This window comes from Microcaecilia unicolor, chromosome 1 (assembly GCF_901765095.1).
Source record: "Microcaecilia unicolor chromosome 1, aMicUni1.1, whole genome shotgun sequence".
NCBI classification, from domain to species: Eukaryota; Metazoa; Chordata; class Amphibia; order Gymnophiona; family Siphonopidae; genus Microcaecilia; species Microcaecilia unicolor.
The window spans coordinates 498598164-498617839 of NC_044031.1; the positions used below are offsets into that span (position 1 = coordinate 498598164).

Below are 19676 nucleotides of genomic sequence, written 5' to 3' on the forward strand. Positions count from 1 at the left end.
GGATTTTGCTAAACTGGACGTCCAAGAGGAACCAATTAAGGAGTAAAGATACAAAACTATTTTTGAGGATTTTTGTTTTTGTTTTTTTAATGCCAAAGAGGATAACATAATTGCCCTATCAATTTTCCAAACCTCGGGTCCAAACCCCCTGCAAACTATCAGTCAGCACCGGCCCTCCCCCCTCTCTGCAAAGTATCAGTTGGTGACTCCCCACCCCCCTTCCCGGTCCAGTATCTCCTTTCTCTCTTCTCCCTCCTTCCCCGCACCCCCCATCTAGCCTCCCCTTCTCCTAGCTGCCCTGCTTTGGAATACTTAGCAGAGTGACGGAGCATCTCTTTCACTGCTGCTGCTCTGCCTCTAATCAAATAGGTCTGGCACGCCAGCAACGTGTGCTCCTCAGAGCCACAGATTAACTACTTCTGGTTTCAAAGTGAAAAAGATGCTCCCGTTGCTTTGCTAAGTATTCCAAAGAGTAGGGCAGCTGGGGAGGGCTAAAGTCAGTGGAGTGTCATGATCTAGAATCGGCACACCAGGTAAGCACCGGCAATTTCTGGCACCCCCAAATGTCAGTGCCCCCCTGCCGTGCTTACCCCAGGTCTGGTCCAAACGATTATATAGATGACACTTATGCATGGCTCTTGGCACAGGTATAAATTTTGGCATGTAGAGTTGTTCATGTATGTGTATTTGTTACAAAAACAGGAAATATATGCAAACATTTCAGGCTCATCAAAACCACCAGTGGCGATCGTAGGTCGGCTGCCACCCGGGGCGGATCGCCGCTGCGCAACCCCCCCCTCCGGGTGCAGCGGCATCCGTCCCCCCAGGGTGCAGCATGATCCCCCCCCCCCCCCCCCCCCCGCACTCCTACTGAACTGCAGGTCATCTTAGAAGACTTGCGTGACATTTACATGTGTAAATTTCAGTTTTATATGTGCAGATGTCCAGCGTTTCTAAGCAATGTTAGAAAAGCTACTACTTATATGTGAATGCACACACTCCAAAGAGGAGTGGTCTTAATGTGGTTTGCAGTGGCGGAAGGGCGGGGCTGTCCCCCCCAGGTGCATTCTTGGCTGCTGGAGGGTGCAGAGAGCAGCCGCGCGCCTGACGGCTCCACTGGCTCCCTGTTCCCTCTGCCCCGGAACAGGAAGTAACCTGTTCCGGGGCAGAGGGAGCAGGGAACCAGCGGAGCCGACAGGCGCACGGCTGCTCTCTTCACCCTCCAGCAGCATGCACCCGGGGTGGACAGCCCCGCCCTTCCGCCACTGCAAACCACATTAAGACCACTCCTCTTTGGAGTGTGTGCATTCACATATAAGTAGTAGCTTTTCTAACATTGCTTAGAAACGCTGGACATCTGCACATATAAAACTGAAATTTACACATGTAAATGTCACGCAAGTCTTCTAAGATGACCTGCAGTTCAGTAGGAGTCTAAGCCAAACAATCCTTTGCAGCAGGAGATTTACATTACATAATAAACCTTTTCCAGCTTACCAGTGGCATTAGACCATGTCTTCTTTTGTAAATACGCTGAATATCATGCAGTTTTATCTGGACCACGGGTACCTTTAGTGGAGAAAAATAATTTATATAGATGAGGTCAATATTCATTGAGGACTTATACATTTGGCACTGTACTTAGCGTGTTTTTTGCTAAAATTTCAGCGTTGCTATATGAATAATACTATATATGTAGAGGGGCATTTTCGAAAGGACATCCCAAGTCAGAACATCTGAAATTGTTGTCCACCTCACATACATTTTTGAACACGATACAGTTTGTTCAAAAATATAGGAGATGAACGTTCATGAGCTGGAAACATCCAACATGAATATCTATTTTCCAAACTAAACGTCCAAATTTTGACCCCGGGGGGAGGGGGGGGGAAACAAGGGACACTGACGTCTGTATAGCAGCATTCTTAGCAAATGGTCGCAAAGACGTCCATGCAAAGCAGAGGGTCAGCCTAGTGGTTAGTGCAGTGGACTGTAACCCAAAGGACTCATGTTCAAATCCCCAAAGGACTCATGTTCAAATCCCCTATATTTTGTAATTGCGAGCCCATGAGGAACAGCAACGTACCTACTGTTACCTGAATGTACACCACTTCTATAGCCTTTCGGTTTGAAGGTAGCTTATATGTTGCTGTTTCTGGAGGGCTCACGATTACAGAAAAACAAAAAAAAAACTGAACAGGGACTTGAACCCGAGTTCCTTGGTTAACACTAACCACTAAGCTACTTCTCAGATCTGCTTCCTGCTCTGTTAAGATAGCCTATAATACCTGAAGCTGTCACAGCCTGGTATCCCCTTCTAGTTTTAATTTCAGGGGAGAGGGAGGGGAATCATGCCTTAATCCTTAAAGTGGACAGCTGCTTAATCAGAGCACCTTTCTGTAACCTGCACATTCCTATAACAGGTCTAAGTAAGGATGTCCTTTTTAGACATGGACGTTTCTTCTCCTTCAGTAATCGCTGTTGGATGTCCACATTTTCAAGCCATCCGTAGTCCCACCCGCGACATACCCCCTTGCTATCTGGACGTCCCTATTCTGCCTTTGCAAAATCAGGATTTGAACATTTCAGGCACATGCACGTGTATTTTGGCCTTTTTGAGACATCCATGTGTTTCAGAAATGAGAAACCTATTTTGCTACAAGTATTGCACATTGAGAAAAATGAGCAGAGAAGAGGCGTTCTAGGGACGGTGTCCATTATGGGAGCAATTTTATAACTAGGTGCCACAAATTTGGTGCCTAGATGCAGCACGCTGAGCGCTGCTTCTTTAAGGGCATCTGGGAGCCCAGGTTCCATTATAGAATACTAGTGTAAGTCAGTATCTACATGCCTACATTTAGACACACCCCATTATGCCATGTCAATAGCGGGTGTAAATGTGCTTTCCTAAATGCAGCACTTCAGTGCACAACTTACAACAGGCCTCAACAAATTTTCTTAGAGTGTAGGAGCCAGCCCAAAATTCTAACAGCTAGTTTGGCACGACTGGAATTATGCTCATTTATAAATCACACATTCATAAACATACTCCGTGATGTACAGCAAACTATTACAGAAGCAGGGAAGAAGTGGATAAGGCACACTGCTCTTCTCCATTGCCCACCCACTCATGGCCTACCTGGCAATGGACAGAGGCTTAAGGCTGCAGTTGCTGAAGCAATGGGAGAGTGGCTAAAGCTGCAGCTACTAGGGGTAGACAGGGAGTGCAGCCACCTACTCCTGCAGCCTCTCTGTTGCCTGTCTGCCCCCCCCCCCCCCCCTGGTTTTAACCTCTCCCCATTACTCATTCACCTACTTCCAGAACCGCAGCCTAAACCCTCTCTTCAGCACCTACCCAGCCACCACTGCAGTAGCCTCTCATCTCCCCCAAGCAGTAGCCCCTCAATATCTCTTGCCCTCACCAGCACGAGTCTCACAATCCTTTGCCCCCAATCTGGAATAGCCTTTCAACTGATCTCCCCCCCCCCCCCCCAAATCAAAAAAGGAACCAGGCCTTAAAATTTTAAATTGATCCTACACACTGGGCTGCTGGAGAATCTGTACCTCAGCAATAATGCTCCTTGTGGGTTGCTTCTGCTCCAAATCAGCTGTTTTCCAGAGGTGGATAATCCCTCCCCCAACTCTCGCTCTCTATCTTCTAGCAATGCCCCTCTCCCCCTGCCAGTTCTACCTCCATCCCTGCTCCTGGCACACACACATCCACACATCCCCCATGGCTCTCTTTCAAGGAGGTTTAATGACTGCAGAAAGCATAACATTAAAAGGCTGAAACTGGTCCCCCCAGCAGCTACCATTTTGGTTTGTCCAAAACAAGCTATCAGCTGCTGATCACAGCCCAGAAAAAAATACATTTACCACTATAGGCAACATAAATAAACTAACTTTACAAGACAAAACAAAAGCAGTCAAAAGCAAAAGTTAGCAAAACAATAGGCAAGCTGTCAAAAGTACAGCAAGTTATATCACAGAGTAACGGGGGGGGGGGGGGGGGGGGGGGAATGGGCAGCAAAAAAAATTTTCCATTGAAACTTTGCTGCCTCCTGCTAAACGTAAACTATATTTAAAAAAAAAAAAAAAAAAAAAAAAAAGACAGAAAAGACAATAGTGACAGGAAGGGAGAAAAGAGAAGCGTGGCTTTGGAAGGGGGGACACAGCTCAATCCCGGGTGGCTATAGTTCACCGGCAGATTGGTACCAGAACAGTTGGGTGGGGGAGGTGGGGGCAGCAAAAGCGAAGCTGAGTAGCACTTGGAGAACATCAGTGGAGCTCAAAAGAGAACCATAGCAGAGCTCAAATGGGACAACGGCGGTAACCCAATCCTGGCAAGCGGTGAAAGGCATTTTATATCCAGGGAGGGAAAGTAGTGCTGCTGCTAGTGGCCAAGAACATTTTTGTTTTATCTTCAGCTGACTTGTTTAGCCATAAGCGTTTGCTATTGTTCTTCTGTAGAAAAACCTTCATCATAAGCAAAAATAAAGGCAAATAGAACAGCACTGAAATCCACAATATAGCATTACAAATAACAAAGCAAGCTCTGGAGCACAGAAAAACATTTTGAATATAACCCTCCCCATTCGCAGACCCCTAAAAAATTCCTTGAGCCCACCCCCAACTCCCCTTACATCCCCCTCCCCCAATCCCCTCCTAACAGAAAGGATGCAAAACCAAGGAAGTTTAATCAAACAATATAAGCCTCACAAGTTTGCTATTGACTTCAATAGCTTTAGCTATTATTTTGGACAAACAAACATGGCGGCAAGCTCTGCCCACTGGCTTCAGCCCAGATAATGGGTCAGATAGGCTCATGCTGTCTCTTGTCATTAAACCTCCTTGCTCTCATTGCCTCCCCCAGCACCTTCCCAGAGCGCTCTCAAAACTTCCTCCTCCAGCACACACAGATTTCTCTCAGTTACCACTTCCAAACCCCCATAGCTTTTCCTGGGAGACGGCTACAAAGGTCACCATACAGCCATCCCCCATAACTGCATCCCTTCATTCATCTCTCAAGCTTACTTTCCTGACCTGAACATACCTCCCCAAATCCTGCACCCGAGAACAGCAGACCTGCCAAGTCTCCTGCATTCGGCAGGAGACTCCCGCTGAGACACACTACCAGGCCATTTTTTCCCACACTGCAACTTCTCCTGATGAGCAGCAGCAGTGGCAAAACAACAAAGAAGGCAAGCCTGGGGCCACAGCAGCTTCAAGGCATGTGCTGTCGGCTCTGCTGGTCCTCTGCCCCTGGAACAGGAAGTTAATGTCAGTGGGGGAAGAGGGCCGGCAGAGCTGACAGTGCATGTTTGAAGGCTGCTGTGGCCTGGCACTTGCTTTTATTTTGTTGTTTTGCCGCGGCCACTGCTGCTCTTCGGGACAAACAGCAGTGGTCAGGAAACAGATACTGAGGGGGAGGGGAAAAGTGGAAAGATGGAGAAAAAGAGAGGACATGCTGAATGGAAAAGGGTAAAGAAAGCGAGACAGAGAGAGAAAAAAAGAGGAAGATGCTGGATGGAAGGACAGGGAGAGAAAAAGAAAGAAAGAAAGAGGAAACATGGGATGGAAGGATGAAGAGAAAGAGGAAGAGACACTGGAAGGATGGGGAGAGAAAGAGGGGAGATGCTGGATGGAAAAGGGGAGAGGATAGATTTAGTGAAAGACTTGAGAATAATAGGAAGCGGGGCATGGGAAGAACAAGGGTGAGGAAAAGATGAAAAGACATAGGTAGATGAAGTAAAGAGGGAAATTAAAGACTAGATAGAAAGACTGAATTAAACCTGGACAGAGAAAGGAAGAAAAATAAATTTAACAAAACAAAGAAAAAGGAGAGAGAAAAACAACAAATGGACTGGAAACCATGGCAAGAGAGTTAAAGATGAAGGAAAGCACCCTCTCTCTTTCTCTCTCTTCCCACTGCTCTCAGTCCAACATCATTCCCTCTTTTCTTTTCTCTATTTCCCTCTCCTGTCATCCCTAAATCCAGCATTTCCCCATTTCTGAGTCCCACTATGCAGGAACACAACGGAAAAGGAGCAGGCCCAGCATCAGTGGTAGTATAAGAGTAGAAGAGCCTTTGAGCCTATGTGCTGAAGAAGACCACACTGATCCAACCCCCTCAGGAGTTTTCCTCTTTTCTTTGGGGAAGGTAAGCTACAAAGAAAATAGACCTCTGCTACTGCTATAATGTAGAGTTCAAACACCACCTGCTGACCACACAAGGGAAATATACTGAAGGGAAGAAAGGTGTCATAGGGCAACATTACAAATCACAAGCATGAAAGTCCCCTGCTTTGCCACAATGCAATTTAAATATTCACTCTTGCTCACACTCACACACACATATGGGGAACACAGTGCCTTTTGTAAAATACCTCCAAGGACATGCAAAAGCAAGTGTACATATGCAGCAAAAGCAGCTATTTTACAAATACACACATGGAAAAATGCAACAGCATGAATCTGGCAGATTTGATGTGAAGTGACGATTAGTGCAGCTGTCCAATTTTAGAAACCTAAATGTGTAAGTGCCACCAATTAAGTAGTGAGGCTGTAAATTTTATTGTTCATTTTAGGCGTTGGAAATAAACAATGGGTGATTAAGAAGAATTACTCCCTTAATCCTTCATTTAAAACACTAATGAAAACAAGTACTTTTAAAAATTCTACGCATACCTTTCAGATGGTGTAAAACTCAACAGGGAATACACATGTGGATTTTTGTCCTGGCCTATACATGCCCCCTGAAATCTCTGCATGGTGTGAATCTCCACATAAGAACAGTAGCTTTCTGAAATAGCCACTACCATGTGTGTGTAATCTACACTTTTAAAGCAGCTATTTGCATGTGGAGATGCTTCTAAAATTACATCATGCTATAAAATGTAAGCAAAACAGCCCTTTTTTTTTAAAATTAAGTCAATATTCAAATGCATTTATATGCCAATCACATTTAAAATTGCCAGCAGTTCCACAGATAAATTTGGTTATTTGCAGAACAGCTAAATTTATGCAGCCATAAAAGAAGAGTGGTGTGGGGGCAGGGCGAGAGCAAAACTCAGCCACTGGCGGTAACCGGGCAGTAATTGGGGAGTGTACGCGCGCTGACAATTACTTCCTGGTTAAAGCGTGAGACCTTACCACTAAGTCAATGGGTGGCGATAAGGTCTCAGGCCGAAAATGGATGCGCACCAATTTTTGTTTGCCATACGTCCATTTTAAGACAAAAAAGGCCTTTTTTGCAGGCAGGCAGAAAAAAATAGACCTGCACACATCCAATACACGCGTCTACAACAGAACAGGCCATTTTTCAGTGCACCTTAGTAAAAGGACCCCTAAATTAGGTGTTACTATTTTCAAAATCTTAACAGGTGATACTGCTGCTTAAAACTAGTGACCCTATTACAAGGATCTACTGTAAAATACAGAACTCGCAGTCTTTTCCAACTTAGATTTCCAATGTTCGGGAGATTAAACTCTGTTAGATATCTATCTTCCTCTATCCAGTACCAGCTGGCTAACCTGTGGAATCAACTCTTCTTGTTTAAGATAAAGAACTCATTATCTTAAGTTTAGAAAGAATTTGAAAGCTTTTCTGTTTTGTAAACCTGGTTTATCTACTAAATTATTTGGATTTGTTGAATGTTGAAATCTTTTTCTGTAATTACTGGACAAACCAGTCTGGTTCTTGCTCCATGGAAACCATCCTTGAACTGTGTAGGTATAGACAGAATACAAGAACTAGTGTAACATAGCATAACATATGACTTTAAAAGTATGAATTAGAAGGGCAACTGTGTAACGACGCCTCCATTTAGGCACACCAATGATATACACTGAGTGCCAATTCTATCAGTGCATTTCTTCGTCAACATGCCATTACAGAATAACCCATGCTGGGAAAGGGAAAGGGGATGGGACTTGATATATCACCTTTCTGTGGTTACAATCAAACCAGTTTACATATTATATACAGGTACTTGTTTTGTACTGAGGGCAATGGAGGGTTAAGTGACTTGCCCAGAGCCACAAGAAGTGAACCTAACTTACTGGAGTACCTAGGCATGATTATCTATGCCAGGTCAATGGCAGGCATAAGTGCACCATGCAAAACATCTAACATGCATTCCTTATAGAATACTGTAAGTTGGGGACAGGTCCATAGGCTGCCCATGCCCTGCCCACATATATACTTCCCTTGCAATTACAAATAATACTCTATATGGTGCTTGCTCAAACTTCAATCGCCAAGGTATCCTCAAAAAGCAAGACAACTTCCCTCTACTACCATACTACAGAGGAAAAGGCTTCAGACGCTCAGTGAGCCAATCCTTTTATCTGTAGGCTCACCGACTCATTTGTAGGCATTTTAATTACTTTACTGTACGAAAATTCCACCTACCATGAGCATCCTCATTAGCCAAAAAACCTGTGTGTCTATTTTTGATTTTTTAAAATTATAGTATGTGTCACTTTACTTCATTATTACGTAAAGAGTACACGTGGAGGGGCATAATCGAATGTCGCCGGCCAAATAGATCGCCGGCGATCTATGTTGGGGGCGGCGCTACAGCTGGCCGGAACCGTATTATCGAAAAAGATGGCCGGCCATCTTTTGTCGATAATATGGTTTAGCCTGGCCAAATGCCGTGGAGTTCGCCGGGTTTGAGATGGCCGGGTTTGTTTTTCAGCGATAATGGAAAGTTATGTTGGCCATCTCAAACCCCGGCCAAATTCAAGGCATTTGGCCATGGGAGGAGCCAGCATTTTTAGTGCACTGGCCCCCCTGACATGCCAGGACACCAACCAGCCACCCTAGGGGTCACTGCAGTGGACTTCAGAAAAGCTCCCACGTGCATAGCTCCCTTACTTTGGGAGCTGAGCCCCCCAAACCCACTACCCACAAATGTACTGCACCCACTAAAATTGCTCCAGGGACCTGCATACAGCCTCTAGGACTTATTGCTGCTGTATAACTTTGGCACACCAGTTCACACTTGAAGACTAATCTCTCTGAAAAAGTCCTTTCTTGAAATAACCACGTTTACTCACAGTTAACTGCAGATCAGAGGTTGTGCCCCACTGGCAAAGAGTCCCCTGGTACTAAGATTAGCAGTAGGTCAGAGCTGGCACAATGGTGTACAATGCCCTCTTTCAACACGATTCAAGGTAAGAACTACGTTCTCTAAAGGAAAGGGAACTAAAACTGGCTTACAAAAAAGGCCACTACAGCATTGACTACAACAGGAAACAAAACAGGGCACACTGACAGCAGGGGGGAAAAGCACCATGGGAGTACAGCCAAGTACCCTACACCCACCACAATGCATTGCTAATGTGACTCTGCAGGGCTCCTAACAGAAAAGGTGTCACACTCACCCGAGAGCCACATCGCAACCAGGGAAAGGCTGTTGGAGGATACAACACATTCTGCTGTCATGGAGGTGGGTACAGCATTTGAGGCTGGCATACAGGCTGGCAAAAAAGGTTTTTAATTTTATTTTTTTAGTACGGAAGGGGGTTGGTGACCACTGGGGGAGTATGGGGAGGTCATCCCCCATTCCCTCCAGTGGTCATGTGGTCAGTTGGGGCACCTTTTTGAGGCTTGGTTGTGAAAATAAAAGGACCAAGTAAACCCGGCGAAATACTGCTTAACGCCACTTTTTTTTCCATTATCGGCAAAAGCCAGCAATCTGGTAGCCACACCCATGGCCCGCCTTCGCTAATCTACCGACACGCCCCCTTGAACTTTCGCCGGCGAAATGACAGGAAAGAGGCGATGCTGTCAAAAATGCTGCTTTTAAGAAATCGCCGGCCATCTCCCGATTTGTGTCGGAAGATGGCCGGAGATCACTTTCGATTATAAGCTGGTTAGCTTCTGCTGCTCTCTCGTACAGGACTCCAGGTACGCCCTACAGCGAGCTCCCGTTTCGCCAACAGCTTCTTAAGGAGCAGTACAGTCTATCTTCTGAAAATTCAACGAGCAGACTATTACTATATTGAAGAGGGTACAAAAAAAGTACGCTGCATAAGTTCAGTACAGGAAGTTCTTAAGTTTCCAAGCAGTCTGTACATGACTTTTTTGTACTCTCTTCAATATAGTAATAGTCTGCTCGTTGTATTTTCAGAAGATAGACGGTACTGCTCCTTAAGAAGCTGTTGGCAAAACGGGAGCTCGCTGTAGGGCGTACCTGGAGTCCAGTACGAGAGAGCAGCAGAAGCTAAGTGTACTCTTTACGTAATAATGAAGTGACATCCTATATAATAACTCTCACCTCCAACATTCTAATGTGTCTGGTACTGTGGCTCCCTCGGATGTGGTCTGCTAGGCAGTTTAGAATGCACTGACGTCAGTGATGTCACTGACAGCTGATTCCAAGGCAAGGGAAGGAGTAGGGAAACACGCGGAGCTGCAAAACCGCGAGCCAGGCAGTAGGGAAACACGCCTCCCCCTGCCTACCAATCAGCTCTCAGTGCCCCCCCCCCTCGGCGCAACACCCAAGCCCCTACCCCCCCCTCGACACATCACCAAAGACCCTCCCCCTGGCGCATCACCAAAGCCCCTACTCCCCCTCTCGGGCACATCAACTCCCTCGCCACCCGCAGCTGCCAATACTAATGCTGTCCGGCCGCTGCTGCTTCACCTGTGGAGGAGCAGCGGCCTGTACAAAAGAAAAAAGCCAAAAAAGATTTTAAACCTGAAACGCGGCTCCGTAGACAGCCATATGGCATTGGCTGTCGTCACTGCAGCCGCTCCTCCTCTCCCCTCCACGTCACTGCCCCTGCAGGGAGACCCTGGAGGGACGCAGCAACGTCAAAGGGGAGAGGAGGAGCGGCTGCAGAGATGACAGCCAATGCCAGATGGCTGTCTACAGAGCCGTGTTTCAGGTTTAAAATCTTTTTTTGGCTTTTTTCTTTTTGTACCAGCCGCTGCTGCTCAACAGGAGATGCAGCAGCGGCCGGACAGCGTTAGTATTGGCGGCTGCGGGTGGCAAGGGGGTTGATGTGCCCGAGGGGGGGGGGGGGGGGTAGGGGTTTGGGTCATGCGCCGAGGGGGTCCTAAGACCAGATGGGTGGCTGCAGGGGGGGCAAGGGGAGAGGAGAGTCACTGGACATGGGTGGCTGCAGGGGGAGCAGGGGAGAGAGGGCCGCTGCACATGCGTGGCTGCAGGAGCAGGGGAGGGTTGGTGGGGAGGGGATCCTGAGACCAGATGGGTGGCTGCAGGGGGGGCAGGGGAGACAGGAAGGACGCTGCAGGGGGAGGGATTACCTTGCTAGCGCCCGTTTCATAGCCTACCAAAACGGGCCTTTTATACTAGTATACTATAATTTAAAAAAATCAAAAAGACGCAGAGGTTTTTTGGCTAATGAGGATGCTCGTGGTAGGTGGAATTTTCGTACAGTAAAGTAATTAAAAATGCCTACAAACAAGTCGGTGAGCCTACAGATAAAAGGATTGGCTCACTGAGTGTCTGAAGCCTTTTCCACTGTAGTATGGTAGTAGAGGTAAGTTGTCTTGCTTTTTGAGGATACCTTGGCAATTACAAATTACAGCAATTAGGCACAGCCTTATAGAATAGCACCTAGTACACTTGAATGCATAACTGTCAATTTTGGCACCTCTTATGCAGTTAAGTGGCTTGCGAGTGTAGGTGCTAAGTTACAGAATCACCTTGCATATTTAAAAAAAAAATGTGAGGCTGAATACTGACCTCAACATATCTTTATGGTATTTATCATGCAATTTCTATACAGATAGACCGCAGTAACATTAGAAGTCCAAGTGCAGAAACATGTTACAAATAATATTATTAAAAATTATATCAAAATTCAAACCTACACATAAAAATTACAGCAAAGTGAAGCCAGAAAACACTGACTGGTGTTATAGGTTATACAAAATTTGAGGAATTGTCTCTTTTTACTCACAGGATATCCATTAAGAGGCTGGAAGTATAGGCTTTTGTCCGTAATGCATACATGCCCAGGATTTGTCACCAGGGGTGTCACCATCTCCACCTCACATTCCATGTGTGACATTTCAGAAATGCTCTGAAATCTATTAATAAAAATGTGAAGCATGTTCCCATTCTGTTCAGCAGAAATGAGATATTAAAACCATGTATTATCCAAACACAACACCAGTATTATGCACAATTTTAGTTGACTAAGGGGTTCATTTTCAAAGTACTTAGACTTACAAAGTTACATAGAAACCTATAGAACTTTGTCTTTTTGAAAATGAGATCCTATGTAACTCTGTGCTTTGAAAATACGCCTCCACATACTAGTATCTACTGCTGAGAGCCTGTAGTACAAGGCAAACTAAACATGGTCCACCAGTGCTGTTTTTTTTGGCCCAGTTTGTATCTAGAATTTGTAATTACCTCCAACCCACTGACAACTTCTTCATGGTCAGTCTACTGACATCACTAATGGGCTCATTTTCGAAAGAGAAGGATGCCTATCTTTCGACACAAATCGGAAGATGGACGTCCTTCTCACAGGGTCGTCCAAATCGGTATAAATCGAAAGCAGATTTTGGACATCCCCCAACTGCAGTCTGTCGCAGGGATGGCCAAAGTTCAAGGGTGCATGTAGGAGGCATAGCGAAAGCGGGACTTGGGCGTGCCTAACACATGGAGGTCCTCGACTCATAATGGAGAAAACAAAAAGGGCGTCCCTGACAAGCACTTGGACGACTTTACTTGGTCATGTTTTTCTTATGACCAAGGCACAAAAAGGTGCCCAAAATGACCAGATGACCACCAGATAGAATCAGGGATTACCTCCCCTTACTCCCCCAGTGGTCACTAACCCCCTCCCACCCTCAAAAAATATCTTTAAAAAATATGTCGTGCCAGCATCTATGACAGCCTCAGATGTCATACTCAGGTCCATGACAGCAGTATGCAGGTCCCTGGAGCAGTTTTAGTGGGTGCAGTGCACTTCAGACAGGCGGACCCAGGCCCATGCCCCCCCTACCTGTTACTTTTGTGGAGGAAACAGCGAGCCCTCCAAAACCCAACACAAACCCACTGTACCCACATCTAGGTGCCCCTTCACCTGTAAGGGCTATGGCAGTGGTGTACAGTTGTGGGTAGTGGGATTTGAGGGGCTCAGCACACAAGGTAAGGGAGCTATGTACCTCGGAGCAATTTATGAAGTCCACTGCAGTGTCCCCTAGGGTGCCCGGTTGGTGTTGTAGCATGTCAGGGGAACCAGTGCACCACGAATGCTGGCTCCTCCCATGACCATGCGCATTTGGTCGTTTCTGAGATGGACATCCTTGGTTTCCATTATCAACGAAAATCAGAAACGACCAAGTCTAGGGACGACCATCTCTAGGGACAACCTAAATTTCAAGATTTGGACGTCCCTGACCGTATTATTGAAACGAAACATGGACGTCCATCTTGTTTCGATAATATGGGTTTCCCCGCCCCTCCATCGGGAAATTTTGCGAGGACGTCCATATCAAAACATGGATGTGCCTTTCGAAAATGCCCCTCTAAAAGACCAAAATAGCCAGCTTTAGCGGCTCACCATTATTTGCACATCAATAAAAGGTGGACAACATTGGCAGAGCAACCATGAGCACTGATGCACTTTTGTCCGACTCATTGTTCAAGGTGCAGAGGACGTGAAGGCTAAAGGCTGTAGGTTTGCATCGCTATTCAATTGTATAGCTTAAAAATATAAATGTATGATTGAATGTTGCTTTATTGGTTTATGTCACGCATACCAATGCTGTTTGTTTCTCCTCACCGATATTATTCTGGACGCATAATCTTCATTGGTTGCATTGTTACTCAATAAAAAATATATGAACTACATAAAAAAAATAAATCCCTTCCCCTCAAAAATGACAAACTCAGGGCTCCTTTTACTAAGCGGCGGTAAGTCCAATGCAGGCTTACCGATTGCTGTACAGGCAGTACCAAAGTCATTTCCTGTGCTACAAAGATTTATTTATTTTTGTAGCGCTGGATTGTACCCGGTGCTGCCTGGTTACTGCTGGGTTAACACGGGAGCCCTTACCGCCACCTCAATGGGTGGCAGTAAGGGCTCCCCGTCTAAATCGCCGCACAGCAAAGTGCTTTACTTGCCACCCATCCATTTTCTGTATGAAGACGAGACTTCCCTTTTACCAGCTACAGTAAAAGGGGGCCTCGGCGCACATGTAAAATCCGCACTGACGCCAGCTCCAGCCCCCTTTTGCGCAGCTTAGTAAAATGGGCCCTCAGTATTAAAGCAAAAGGCATGTTGACAGAGCAATTGGAGTAGACTATGACAGAAGTTAACAAAAGCAAGAGCAGATAAATACAAGGGAAGGAAAGAGAACAAGGAGTACATAAGTATTGCCACACTGGGACAAACCAAAGGTCCATCAAGCCCAGTAACCTGTTTCCAACAGTGGCCAATCCAGGTCACAAATACCTGGCAAGAGCCCAGAAAAGCTCAATATATTTTATGCTGCTTATCCTAGAAATAAGCAGTGGATTTTCTCAAGTCACCTTAATAATGGTCTATGGACTTTTCCTATAGGAAGCTGTCCAGACCCTTTTTAAACCCCGTTAAGCTAACCGCCTTTACCACATTCTCTGGCAATGAATTCCAGAGTTTAAATGTTGAGTGAAGAAAATTTTCTGATTCATATTAAATTTACTACTTTAATCACATGCCCCCTAGTCCTAGTATTTTTGGAAAGAATAAACAAACGATTCACGTCTACCTGTTCCACTCCACTCATTTTATAGACTACTATCATATCTCCCCTAAGCTGTCTCTTCTCCAAGCTGAAGAGCCTTAGACGCTTCAGCCTTTCCTCATAGGGAAGTTGTCCCATCCCCTTTATCATTTTCGTTGCCCTTCTCTGTACCTTTTCTAATTCCACTATATTTTTGAGATGCGGTGACCAGAATTGAACACAATATTTGAGGTGAAGTCGCACCATGGACCAATACAAATGCATTATAAGATCCTCACTTTTGTTTTCCATTCCTTTTGTATAATTATAGTACAGCAAGAGACCCTCACTGGATGCCCACCGGAAGGGTGGGAAGGCCAGATTTTAGGACCCAGGCTGTAAAAATACCAGCCAGGTTTAAAAATCTATGACTGGCTGCGCAAGGACTTGCTTTTCCTGTAAGTTAATATGTGTCCCCGCTTGGGATCCATCCACTGGAATAGTGGTGGGTCAATTTACATACCTTTAACAGCTAAAATAACTGAAAAAGTACTGACTAGGCCAAACAACAAGTAAATGATTTAATATTTCAGAATCTGTAAAAAAAAAGCAGGTCTGAACAATGAGTCCTGACACAAACTGGTACAACTGTCACTTTAAATCAGATGAACAAAATGGAGTCTATTACTTTTGTATAAAAGGCAACAGAGGTTATACAGGGTTATACAAGGTTATACAGGGTTCTTAAGATGGCGTGAAAAGTATTGCGACACAGACAGATGTGGAACTGTTATCTCAAAGCTTCCCAAAACATGCTGATAACACTGCATGGGAAAGTATCATCTCAGAAATTGAGAGCTAGGTATCTCACCATTGACTTCTATGGAGAGTTTGTGTATAAAAGAGGGGACAATTTGCCATAGCTTTGGTATCCGCCCCAACGCTTATCTCAGACGGCGAAGCTCTGTCCGATTGTACCAAGAATCTGTCTGCTGAATGTACCTGATTAAAGTCTGATGTCTGTACTTGTACCAACTTGAAGACTTGTCTTTGGGTAAGAAATAAAATGTATCTATTTATTCAAATCTATCTCTGTCTTTATTCTATCTTCTCTTTACCTTACATTTAGTTTACAAGGCAGATTACATACACTCACTCTCTGGAGAAACTTAGACAGAATTTTAATAGGCATTATCTGGGAACATAAATGGCCCAGAGTATACCTAGATCCAGGAAGACAGAAAGCAGTAGTTATGGGAATTAGAATTCGATTACAGCCCCTAATGCAAACCCAGAGCAGACCTCCTTGTGATTGGGTGACAATGGAGGTTGGAGAAACCATACAGAACCTGTTAGGTAAAATAGGTATCTTTAGTCCCCCGTGTGATCTGGAGTCAGAAAGAGGTCCAAGAGGGGGAAATTAAAACACTTTCCTAATAATACCTAACATTTGCTTTCTTAGCCGCCACAGCACACTGAGCAGAGGATTTCAATGTATCATCAACAACGATGCAGAGAACCCTTTCTTGGTTGGTGACTCCTAACGTAGAACCTTGCATTACGTAGCTATAGTTCGGATTCCTCTTTCCCACATGCATCACTTTGCACTTGCTCACATTAAACGTCATCTGCTATTTAGATGCCCAGTCTAGTAAGGTCCTCCTGTAATTTTTCACAGTCCTGTCGCGATTTAACAATTTTGAATAACTTTGTGTCATCAGCAAATTTAATTACCTCACTAGTTACTCCCATCTCTAGATCATTTATAAATATGTTAAAAAGCAGCGGTCCTAGCATAGACCCCTGAGGAACCCCACTATCTACCCTTCTCCATTGAGAATACTGACCATTTAACCCTACTCTCTGTTTTCTATCCTTTAACCAGTTTTTAATCCACAATAGGACACTACCTCCTATCCCATGACTCTCCAATTTCTTCTGGAGTCTTTCATGAGGTACTTTGTCAAAACGCCTTCTGAAAATCCAGATGCATAATATCAACTGGCTCGCCTTTATCCACGTTTGTTTACCCCCTTCAAAGAAATATAAGATTGGTGAGGCAAGATTTCCTTTCACTAAATCCATGTTGGCTTTGTGTCATTAATCCATGCTTTTGAATATGCTCTGTAGTTTTGTACTCTACCATTTTGCCCGGTACCGACATTGGTCTTGCCCGTCTATAATTTCCCGGATCACCTCTGGAACCTTTTTTTAAAAATCGAAGTTACATTGGTCACCCTGCAATCTTCCGGTACCATGCTTGATTTTAAAGATAAATTACTAAAAATAGCTATGCAAGTTCATTTTTCAATTCTTTCAGTACTCTGGGGTGAACACCATCCGGTCCATGTGATTTGCTACTCTTCAATTTGTCAAATTGTGCCATTACATCATCCAGGTTCATAGAGATTTTCATTCAGTTTCTCCGACTCGTCACTTTGAATATCTTTTTTGGCACTGGTATCTCACCAAAATCTTCCTTAGTGAAGACTGAAGCAAAGAATTAATTTAATCTCTCTGCTATGGCTTTGTCTTCCCTGAGTGCTCCTTTAACCTCTTGGTCATCTAATGGTCCAACTGATTCTTTTGCAAGCTTATTGCTTTTAATATACCTAATAAAGTTTTTACTATATGTTTTTGCCTCCAACATAATCTTTTTTTCAAAGTACAAGATATTTTTTGTTTTACCTTACTCTTATCTCCACATCCAACATCTCTTCCACCCTTTTTCCCTCCAACCTCTTCTGCCGCTGGTTCCATGTCTCTCTCTCTCCCACGTGCCCCAACAACTCCTCCTCTCTCTGACCGCTCCCCCACATCCCTCCCCAATGTATCTTCCAGGTGTCGCCAGCAGCTGCAGCAATTCATATTTACTGCCTTCACCAGCCCCGCAGGCTTCCCTCTGCCATGTCCTGCCAGTGAGAAAACAGGCTAGAATGTGGAACAGGGAAGCGTGCCAGCTCACATCCATGCCTATTCATTTGTGCTTAAATATGAGCTAAAACTTCTAACATATAAAAGTTTCATGAGGCCCATATATTTTGAATGCGTTTAGCTTGAATGCATGATGAAGTGTCACATCATGAAATGTCTGCAGTGGTGAAGTGTCATGTGATAAAGTGAGAGATTAAGGTGATGAAAACGCTGTTCTTCTGCACTTAAATATAAGCCTAGTGAATAACTTTATGGGGTCCTTTTACCAAGCTGCGGCAAAAAGTGGCCTGCGGTAGTGTGGGTGTGTGTTTTTGGTGCACGCTTGGCCAGTTTTTATCACATCTGGAAAAAAAGGGCTTTTTTTTTTTTTTGAATGGGCTGGGAAAAGGGCCTGCGGTAAAACTGAAACCAGCAAGCACCTATTTACAGCCTGAGCCCTTAATGTCATTCATTGATCTAGTAAGGGCTCTTGTACTACACACATGGTGACTGATTGGCAGGTGCCCAACTGCCAATTAACACCGGATACGCCGCACAGGGTAGGAAATAAAACAAATAATTTGTCCCAGCAGTATGGGCACATGCCAAATCCGAAATTACCGCCAGGGGGTGTGCTAGTCTGGTGGTAATCTCATTTTGGTCGCATTGCACACGCGTAAAGCCTACTGTGCCTTTGTAAAAAGGGCCCCTATATATGAAAAATTTTAATAAGGCTCATATTTAGGCGCAGAAGAATAAACACAGTGCACCACTATTTTGCAGATGGAGGTGCCCGGAGACAGGAGCAAATGGGAACTACTCCTGCCTCATTCTAGGTACTGGGTCAGGAGGCAAGAAATAATTACCAGGTAGTTTTATGTAGGATGGGGGGAGGGAGAAGACCACTAGACTACCAGGGATTGTGTGAGTGTGGGGGGCAGGCCCCATTAGACCAACTAGGAAAGTTTTTTTTTGCTTGTTTTTTTTAAATAGGGGGAAGGGGGCAGTCATGTGGGGGCAGGGAGGGTGCAATTAGACAACAGAGATATATTTAAGGGTGCCAGGTAGGGGTAAAGGGCTAATGCATGCTGCAACATGTGTTTTTTTGTAAATGTCAACTTTCCTGTCAGTGCCTGAGCCAAACACTGCTCAGGCACTGAAAGTTGACATTTAGCTCTGAGCCGCAGATTACTACCATAATTTTAATGTAGTAATTTGCATACTCAGTTTGAGCATGCTGTGGCTTGGAGGTCGACCACATTTTGTTTTGGTTACAGTGGCAAACCCAGATTTTCATAATCCTTCACTTGCTCATTTGGGGAGCCAATGGAATGTTCAACTGAACTGGACCTGTGGATTAAGCGGTACAAAAATTCAGAGATGATCAAGAACTTTAAGTTTTCCATGTGGACCAGCTAACAGTGATTAAAAAAAACATTTGGTCCAATTGGCGAGGATCAACAGTGATTGGGACATCTGCAGCATAACTGGATTTCCTTGATGAACTGATTATATAGACATCAGCTGCATTTGCTCATTTACTACATTTCAAAATAAAGTTAAGTGTTCTTCCAATATTGGGGAACTTTATAAGTTGATAAATATAAATTTTTTGACTAAATGGGGTTCGGGAATTTTGTAGTCATATTATTGTACACATGATTCATGAGGTCATTTTGTTTGAATGAATGGTTTGAGTGGATGATTTTACGTGATCTTATTGAACAGATTTTGATAATAAATTTAAAAAAGTTTTTCTATATATACTCTAGAGCATTTATTTTTGAAGTTAAAATGTAATGCCAAGAAGTACAGAGTGATGCACTTGGGGTGCAGAAACCCAAAGGAGACATACTGGATAGGAGGGGAGAGATTGGTAAGCTCGTCTCAGGAGATGGACCTTGAGGTGATGGTGTCCGAGGATCTGAAGGTGAAAAAATAATGCAACAAGGCGGTGGCCATGGCCAGAAGGATGTTGGGCTGCAAAGAGAGGGGTATAATCAGAAGAAAGAAGGTGTTGATGCCCCTATACAAGTCGTTAGTAAGGCCCCACTTGGTTTAT

General features: G+C 44.6%; 1 protein-coding gene across 1 annotated transcript in view; it reads right to left on the minus strand.

Moving 5' to 3' along the window:
• The window catches only part of NSMAF (neutral sphingomyelinase activation associated factor), a 228385-nt gene that overhangs the window by 102558 nt on the left and 106151 nt on the right, over positions 1 to 19676 (minus strand). Inside the window, exons 10-11 of the mRNA XM_030214777.1 lie at positions 11941 to 12070; positions 1498 to 1569 (exon numbers count right to left, since the gene is read on the minus strand). Coding sequence (XP_030070637.1) covers positions 1498 to 1569; positions 11941 to 12070 — 202 coding nt within the window. The remainder of the gene's footprint in view (positions 1 to 1497; positions 1570 to 11940; positions 12071 to 19676) is intronic.